The sequence below is a fragment of the Cupressus sempervirens genome, chromosome 11 (assembly GCF_028749045.1).
Source record: "Cupressus sempervirens isolate cs-2001-9-10 chromosome 11, ASM2874904v1, whole genome shotgun sequence".
In the NCBI taxonomy this organism is placed as follows: domain Eukaryota; kingdom Viridiplantae; phylum Streptophyta; class Pinopsida; order Cupressales; family Cupressaceae; genus Cupressus; species Cupressus sempervirens.
Genome location: NC_143128.1, coordinates 93,330,204 through 93,340,060, shown reverse-complemented (window position 1 = coordinate 93,340,060; position 9,857 = coordinate 93,330,204). Strand labels below are relative to the sequence as shown.

General features: G+C 35.0%; 1 protein-coding gene across 1 annotated transcript in view; it reads left to right on the top strand.

Annotated features, from left to right (window-relative positions):
- The first annotated feature begins 669 nt into the window (after positions 1-669).
- ABA3 (molybdenum cofactor sulfurase (LOS5) (ABA3)) overlaps positions 670-9,857 on the top strand; it is a 219,227-nt gene continuing 210,039 nt past the window's right edge. Inside the window, exon 1 of the mRNA XM_089811712.1 lies at positions 670-1,218. Coding sequence (XP_089667838.1) covers positions 894-1,218 — 325 coding nt within the window. The 5' untranslated portion in view covers positions 670-893. The remainder of the gene's footprint in view (positions 1,219-9,857) is intronic.

The following is a 9,857-nucleotide window of genomic DNA, read 5'->3' as shown; positions in this document are numbered from 1 at the left end:
AAATAACAAAAACAAACATCAAATATATTAACTCTATATTTAGCAAAATAGATAGTGATAAATTAATATTGATTAGACATTCATTTGTGAGGTGGAAAATAAAAATGATTTTTTTTGAGAAGTGAATCCACTTGTTACAAATGTGGAAAACCTAAAGTTGTAATTAATGCATTCATTAATGTATGATATACTTGTTAGAAAATATTTGTATTTTTTGACAAATGACAAAAATAAAGAGCAATGTAAAACTTGAAAAGTTAATCCACTTGTCACAAATGTGGAAAAGGTAAGGTCGTTTAATCCACTTGTCACAAATGTGGAAAATGTAAAGTTGTAATTAATGCATTCATTAGACTTGTTAGAAAATATTTGATATTTTTATAGAGAAAATTGACTACCAAAAATAATATGGTTCAATAGAATAATTGAAAATGAAAATGAAAAATGTGATTTATAAAATAACGAGAAAATTAGAAAAAAAATATAAACATTTCTAAGTTTCTTTTAATTGAATTGAAAAATTAAATAGAATAAAAGATTAATATGACTGACAGGTCAAACTAACCCCAAGAATTGAAAAAACCTCTTAAGAAATGCCACCTATTTGACATATCTGTAAATAATTAGAAGAAGAATTATAATTTATAGTTTAAAATCTCAAACACGGTCAACCCTGACATAGGTACGCTATTCTTTATCAAGGAGCACTTTTTTAATTGAAAGGAATATATTCAAAATTGGTGTCTGAAAAGTAAGTAGCCACGTCCTACAGGGCTACTTTGAATGTGCTCTGCCGGACTGGATATGATCCCTGACAAGCTCCTTGGTTTCCTCTGTTCCTCGTCAACAAAAAATTCTCTCTGCAACCGACTAACAGAGTAAAACTTCGAAAAATGGACAAAAAACTTGCCAGTTCCAATATTTCTGAAAACCCTATGCATTCAGGGCTTCTAAAAATGATATCCACTCTTCGACATATCTGCATACAAATTATTATTTTCTCTATAAATTTATCAAAGATTTCGAGGCTTCGTGTTTTAGTGCCCACAAGTTTCAGGAAAAACGAAGAACGAGCAGCAGCAGAAGTGGAAGATTCAAAAATTCGAAATAATAATGGCAAATCTGAATTCCTGAAAATATATGGGGAATATTATGGATACCCAAGAGGAAATAAGAGCATTGAAGAGCTCAGAGCTACTGAATTCAAGAGACTTAACGGTTAGTGAGGAATTTCTGTGCTAGTGGAATAATTCAAAGAACATCTTAGCTTATAAATATTTGTTTTTTGAAAAACTTCTGGGTTTCATTTGTGCTGTTTTGGTTGCTTAACACGATGCAGAAAGTTATTTTTGAGGTGCATTTTTGGGTTTTATGATAAGTAATTTTGGGTTTGTGAAAGATGTGTTCGGAGAAGGAAATTGTTTCTTCGCGGTTGCGAGATTGATCGTCTTTCTTGAAATAATATCGACAAAGAAATCGTTGCCATTAAAAGAATCATTCATTATATCTAGCATTAACTCTTTTTTGAAATAATATCGACGAATAAATCTTTCAACTTTTTAAATTTTTTTTATAATATTGGTAGATACGAAATTATGAAATATGATACTGGTAGACGTAATATCTATTTTAATTGGGAAATTATTGTATTTTGCTAAATCAAGCGTCTACGCCATAAAAAGAAAAGAGAAATATTGAGATTAAAACGGTCTTTACAAAACTAACGGAAATCCCTCTTTACATTATACTCTTAAGAGATATTAGAGCATTGAAGACCTTCATAGATAGTGATTTTAATGGATTAATTGATACGCAAGCTTATGAAACAATTAAATAAAAATATAGCTTATAATCAATTACTCGTTCGTCTAGAGTGGTTTTTTGGCCTGTGATAATTGGTTGGGCTGTTATTTTCTTTTGTGCTTCTTTAATAACTGAATAAATTTCTGTCTTACGAATAGTTTTATGTTGTGGCTTCTGAAATTTTTTTAATGCTCTGTAAAAATAAGAATACAGATTATATCAGTACTCGCAGAAACTGAAATGTAGAAGACCTGTGTTAAAACAAAGATGGATGTGTTTTGAAAGCCTTATTTTAATTAGCTGAAAATAAGTCATTTTTTAATGATGAACAGTGCTTTATATATTAAAAATTATAAAAATATAATACCAAAAGTTCATATAAAAGATGCTGAATGGAATCACACCCCCAAGAGTTAATGCTAGAGCATAAGAATCAACGAAAGTAGACACACCGCTAAGCAAGAAGAGTTAAGCTATTGGCATGAGGGGATCGCCATCATGGTGTTTGCCTTATCCTTCTAGAAAATCCTAACCATCAGGATTGCGCTCTCAACCTGTGACAGTGTCCTCTTTGTCTTTTGTTTCTTTTGGATCGATAGGAGTTGTGTGAACAAGTGAAATTATAATGTATTGTTGACAGAGCTTCCCATTGTCATGCCAACCGAGGAGGAGATGGTCATGCTGAGAGGTAGAAGACTGTCCATGTGATTGGGGAGAATAGCCATGATTGCCATAGATTCTCCTGATTTATTTTTATTTTTATTTTTCCTATTGAAGTAGTGTTTGAAACACAAATGCTTTGCCAATATGAATTAAATGCTCACAATAACTGATCAGATTTATTTAATTCATTCATAGCACAGCACATGCCTTGGAAATAACATTGACATCTGTCATCCCCTGCCATGAAGGATATCTATGCCTTAGAAAAAATCATCTTGCCTGAAGACTTCATGATTTTTGCAAAGACACATGATTTCAAAACTAGTGATTTAGAAGGAACATTTACTGAAGATATCAAGTGATCTCAACGTGTAAAACTAACCGTGACTAAGATACCAGAGGCAGCGATCTTAGTAAATGGCTCACCTAATTACAGTGAAAAGTAATTAAAGGCTCACATAATTGCAGTAATAAGTAAACTAATGATTAGTGGGAAAAAAGATAAAGGAGGCAGCAGTGAAAGGTAGCAATTAACAAAGGGGTTGTTTCCACTTTCAAACTGACGGTAGCCTCCAAATGACACCCCTCCACTCAGTGATCACGATATATTGGGAAATAAGATTAAGGAGACAACAGTGAAAGGTTGTGATTAACAAAGGGGTTGTGTCCGCTTTTAAAGGGATGGTAACCTCCAAAACACACCCCTCCATTGAGTGATCAAGATATATTAGAGAAGACCATGATGGAGAGGAAGGGGAAGGGAAAACACATCAAAGGTCATAAGTAGAGATTTAATACATACAGCAATGAATTAAGGTAAGCAGGTTCAGATTTATTATATCAAGCAATCATTGGGGAAAAGGATATTCACAGGCTAGAACATCTACAGCCGTCATTCAAATCAAGTAAAGATTGTTGTGAATTGCAAATACAACAGAAAGGATCAGACTTGAAGAAGGCATCACAAGAAATATCATTATGAAAGCATTCTCAAAGGGACATCAAAATCATAAGATGGTAGCTGATATTCAACAAAACAATTGAGGGATTGAACCATTCAGCAATAAGCATTCATTTGAAGGAGCAGTGATTAACACCAAAGAATGAAACAGTATCAATTCAGATCTATCTATATTGCAGTAGCAGAATAAAAGGCAAGAATTAGGGCACTCCCAGAAAGGGGACATTACAACATAATTGTAATGTTCCACTCAACATACCAGCAACAAACAGCTAAAAGAAAAATCCAATGAACGGTCCTTCCTAGTTTAACAGAGAGGTCGTATGGACTGAACTGATGTACAAAATGTGCTTGGTGTATGGTGCCAACCAAGCTGTATGGTGCACAAAATGTACTTGGCATATGGTGCCAATGAAGCCGTACGGTGAGTGTAGACGGCATACGGTTGATGCAAATTGTGAAGACTATATGGTGCATGTGCGGGGAGGCCATACAGTGGAATTAGTGTGTCTATACGGCAGCTCGTTTTCTAAGTGTTTGTACAGCGCTGGAAAGTGACATGTACAGTGAGACAGAGTGGGGGAAGTGTGTGGATATGAGGTACAGTCAGCTGGTTGCTTCTTCTGTATGGTATTTGCCAGAAGACAGATATATTCAATACCAGATTGCACCAATTACTACAGAGATTTAATTGCAATGATAAATACCCACAAGATGAAACACTTTATATGATTATGCTAGAAGAGAGCTTTGATTCAAACAAGAGTAATGCCTCAGACTTACCAGATCCAAAGCCAAGGAATACAAAATAGCATAGGGTGAGGGATGAATCCCATTGAAATTGCACAGGCCAAATAGGAAAGATCTTCCATTTCCAAAACAGCAGACAAGTAGAACTCCTAATGAAATTCGTAGTACAAATAAAATAAACCAAGTTGCATACCAAAACAATCCAACTTGATAGACATATACACCCCGTTGGAGAAGAACTCTTGAGGGAGAAACAAAGTGCACACATGACAAGACAAACGCCTGCGAATAAATTAAAATAGAAATGGGACTAGAGATATACTAAATCAATCGGTGCTACATACAAGGTTTATTTATTTTATGATGGGGATATTACAATTCGCCCGTCCCAAAAGTTGCTTGTCCTCAAGCAATTGAAATGTCAAATGCTCTAAAATTTGTTCACCCTCCCAAATGGTGTCATCGAGCGGCTGATGTTTCCATTGTACTAAGAAATCCTTGATGGCACAGTTCCTCAGTTTCCTCTCTCAGACGTCAAGGATTTCAGCAGGTTCCAAAACCATTTTCACTTCTTCGTTCAGAGGTGGCAGGTCAGCTGATGTAATAACCCCAACAGGTTATAACTTCTTCAAACACCAAAAATCTTTATACTTTAGTTGTTTGACATTTCGTCAAACACTTTGCAAGCAAGCTCTGATACCACTGTAATGGTCTTGCTCAATTCCGACCTTAAAATGCTAATTGAAGGCTCGAAGATTTTTGTCAAACACTTTGCATACAAGGGGCCATATGACTGATATAACTTTTCAGATTGCTGCAATGACTCTTGTTTCGATTTGCATCAAAGAGAATGCTTACAAAAAGACTCCGAATTGTCTAAACAATGATCTAACATGAATGTGCAACTAATTTTGACAATATTCAATACAAATATGTGACTTAAACTACTTGCAATATGCAGCTACAGCAACTAGTAATTAAGACAAATACTTTGGATGCAACCTAAGATGGCATTAATGCACTTAGAATCAAGTGGCATTTATATAAACACTTAGTATGCAAAATTATAACATTATTTATGCCAAAAAGAGAACTTACAGCCAATTGACATTTTGTCAAACAATTGGCATGCAAACTAATAAGCTGATCATCAAACTCTAAGTTTACAATATAGATAGTCTAAAAATTACAATGCTCTTTAATTGCAAAATCTTAACCTTCCTTTGATACCAATAATGCCAAATGGCAAAGAAAGACAAGTACAATGTAAAATAATGAAGTGCTGAAGCTATATTTTGTACTCAGCTGAAAACCTACATTTCTTAGAAAATATGGCAAATGAGAAGTGAAGAACCTGATTGTGGATGGCTGTAATATTTTCCTTCAATGCTGCCCCTTCTGCTTGCTTTTTTTTTTTCGATCTGCTTTTTCCACTTGCTTTTTCCGGATTTGCTTTTTTTGTTTTGCTTTTTCGAACTGCTTTTTCGGATTTTTTTTTCCGGAGTTGCTTTTTTGGACTGCTTTTTTTTCGGTTTTGCTTTTTCGGCCTGCTTTTTTTCGGACTGCTTTTTTTTTGGTTTTGCTTTTTCGGCCTGCTTTTTTCGGACTGCTTTTTTAGCCTGCGGACCTGCTAGAAATGACCTCCAATAATTTCGGCCCTGCTAAAATTGCCTCTTGAAATGCTGAAATGTTGAAAATGGCCTTAGGCCCAATGATGCCCTAGCTGAAGTGATTGAAGTATCACCTCCAAATGTGCAACTCTTCAGAAGATATTTCACTTCCTCAGTTATGCTAATCCAAGGGAGTTTTCGTTCCCAAAAATCAATTGACTATCTGAAACCACTTGGCTCCAGAATAGACTATGTGACTGAATCACAATTTGATGTCAAGAGAGAAATAAACAACTGGATGATTGAAATGAAGCCCGGGGTGCCTATTTATTCATTTTTCTCCACTTTCTCTAGAAGCTTCTAGAACATTATTTTATTTTATCTATTAAGTGACTTTATAAAATATTTTATGATTCAAGTCACTTTATTAAATTAATTAAATATAAAGTTACCTTTTAATATTTATTTATTTGATAACTTTATAAATAATTAACTTAATACCACTTATTTATTTAATTAAAATAATTAATTAGTCATCCTCATAAAATATTCATTATTTTGGATAACCTAATTAATTAAATTAATTAAATCAAATTGCCTCCAAAATGGGGACATGACAGCTGATATAGTGATGTTTGCTTTCACGACTTTCTTTAGGCAAGATACGTAGAAGACATTGTGGTTGTGGCTTACCTCCATCAACTCCAATTTGTAGGCAACTTCCCCTATGTGCTGTGTCACCCAATAAGTACCGTAAAAATGTAACCTTAACTCTTCCTTGCCTCCTACCTTCAAGGATGATTGTTGGTGCGGCTGTAGTCGGAGATATACCACGCCACCCACCTCAAAACTTCTTTTAATTTGATGGCTGTAAGTATACATCTTTTGCTGATTTTGTGCCTGCTAGAGATTTTCCTTCGGAGACCTCAAAATGTCTCGTCCTTCTTGTACCCAGTCCTTTCCCCTTGGCACATGACTATCTCCCATAATTATGTTCACAAATGAAGGGAGTTCATATCCATAAAGTGCTTTGGAAGCTGCCATCCCAATCGACATGTGATAAGTGGTGTTGTAGCAACTCCTCCAGAACCATTTAACCTACACCTTTTTATGTGTTGAAACATAGTTCTGGAGGTACCCGTCTAGCCACTTGTTCACAATTTTGGTTTGTTCGTTAGTGTAGGGGTGATAACTGGTACTTGGTGACAATTCAGTCCCTACCAATCGAAATAGTTTTGTCCAAAAGATGCTAAGGAAATGACTGTACCTATCACTCACAATATTTTGTGGCAACTTGTGCAAGTGGAAAACCTTCTTGAAAATAAGTTTGCCACTTGTGTTGCCTAGAACTCAATGGAGATGGTGAAGAAATATGCGTATTACAACTGCAAAAATGCAAATTTTGTCATTTACCTTTGGAAGTTCGGTGATGAAGTCCATGGAAATGCTATCCCACTTATGTTTCAGTTTTGACAATGGTTGTAACAAGCTTGCTAGTAATGTTTGTTCAGATTTGTTTTATAAGCACGTCACACATTCCCAAACGTATTGTAAGATATCCTTTTTATATCCCTTCCGTGAAAATCTCTCCCTGATCTGTCTATAGGCTTTTAGGAATCTCCGGTGTCTGGCCAATGACGAGGCGTACAATTCCTTCAAGATTTTCAGTTTCATTGTGAAATTAGGTACCAAGTATATCTTGCCCTTGTAGTAGATGAAGTCATCAATTACCTTGTACCGGTTGTAATGACCCCTTTTTAGCATGACCATAATTGTGGATGGATTTAGCCTATAACTAGGTCCTTGTAGGCCAATACTAGTGATTAGAGGAACTTGTTGAGGGTTTTGACTCCGTTTAGTGGGACTTACCTATTTATAGTAAGTCAATGGATGGTTTTGATGAGCTCAGATAAGTTAGATGAGTTGAATGATGCTCCTAGTTTTTATTTTTAGCTTCTGGTTTGAGCTTTAATATTTTTGGACAGACTGTCAATTTTTAGTAAGTCACTTCGTCAGGTTCATTCATCCTCTTTCTTCATCAGGATCACTCATATGCTATCAGATTTCAATTCTGATACTTCTTTAGTCATTTTTCACAAGACGGGTAAATTATGATTGTTATTTAATTAAATGCATTGAGGTTGCTATTTTCGTTGGTATTGTATATTGACCAGCTGAGTGTCATATCTCATTGGAAGTGGGTTGAAAAGTTTTACGTCTTGGGCATAGGAAACAATGACCTTGTGTGTCAGAATATCATAATATGGTTGAAAAAGTCAGTTTTGAAGCCAAAGGGAATTATTAAATCGTATTATTCAAATATGTGCCTAAGTATAAAGCAAAGGGCTTTTAAGTGAAAGGTGTCTTGAAGAAGTCATCTTTATATATTATAAAAGCAATGCTTTGTAAGAAAGGGTTTCATTCTATTGCTTATGTTATTTTATTGTGTACTTTGAAACAACAGCTTCAACATTGTTGGAAAATTGTGAATTCTTTGCCATTTCAACACTTTGAATTTGTGAAACACCAGGTGAATTGTGCTCTATCTGTTGATTATTGGTCTGAGATTTATCTGAGGATTGAATGGTGCTGTTGTATACCATTCAATTAATTATTTGTTTGTGTTTTGGAGAGGGATTGGAATGAGTTTGAAGACTTTCAAGGGTTTGAGGAGTTGTGGTTGAAGAAATTGTGAATTTCTTCCAATCTTTTCAGCACTTTGAATTGGTTCACCACTGTCAATGAATTGTGCCTAATAATCTGATTTCTGGTCTGCAAATTGATCTGGGGTTTGATAGACATTTTTGTGCTGAGAAATAATTATCATTTGCTGCAAATCAATCCAGGGTTTGGAGATAATTTTTTTGCTAAGAATTGTTTATTATTACTGTCAATTGTTGAGAGAAAGGACAACTATCATATTGGGTTATAGTTCTGCAATTCCAATCAGCACTTGATGTCTTTAATGACATTTTAGAAGGGTGGCCTGCAAGTTTACATTGGCCACGTCGAGCTTCTTCAAGATGCAATCTCTATATTGAAGCAGCGTCTCATAACTCAAGGCTGTGAACAATATTCCTGTGGCAGAGTTTGGGCATTCATAATCTGCATTTGTGGACAGAGGTTAAAATTCATCTTCATCCGCCATCAACAAGGATCCATGTTCAACATCTACATTTGCTAGGTTCTCTATTTAATAAGTTAATTGAATATTTCATTTACCATTGTAAACATTTGCAAATTTCTTTTAATTTGGTGTGGATTGGGAGCATTTACTCTTCATTTCAAGCTTTGTCATTTATATATTTGAAAAACCAAAAAAAGACAAATTTTACTGCATAATTCGAAGAGAGTCAACATGTCTCCTTACATCGGTCATCCTGAATATCACCATTTGTTAGCTAACATGCAAAGGTGTTCTTAGAGTATTCCACCATTAAGTACGCCTTCCAATTGGCTGAATTTAGGATCGTGAACAAATGATAGATTTTCTTGACAAAGCATTTGCCACAACATAATTCTTTCCTTTTACATATTCAATATCAACATCAAAGGGCTGGATCTTATTTACCCATTTTTATTTTCGTCATTCAGATCCCTCTGTTCTAGAAAGTATCTCAAGTTGTTGTGATCAATATGAACAACGAACTTGGCACCACTAGGTATTGCCAAAACTTGGTTAGGGTGTGGATGATGGCCAACATCTCTTTTATCATAGATGGAATATAACAGTTTATCCTGTGTGATTTTTTGACTCTCAAAAGCTATCAAGTGCTGATCTTCCATTAAGACTGCACCAATGCCTTCATCGAAGGCATCACATTCCAAGATGAAGGGTTGAGTTAAATTTGGTAATGCAAGAATTGGACAAGTACTTTGTTAATGGACCGATTGATTTAATATATCTTAGACCCATTTCTATTTTATTTGTTTTTGTAGGTAAGTTTGGTCGTCGGCAATCTTTGTACACCCTTGGAAGGTTTTCCCGACGGGTATTTAACCACGACATGTAGGTAGTCATAGGTATGCATTTTTGGATTGATTTTCTCTGTATTGCAAATACCTGTTGG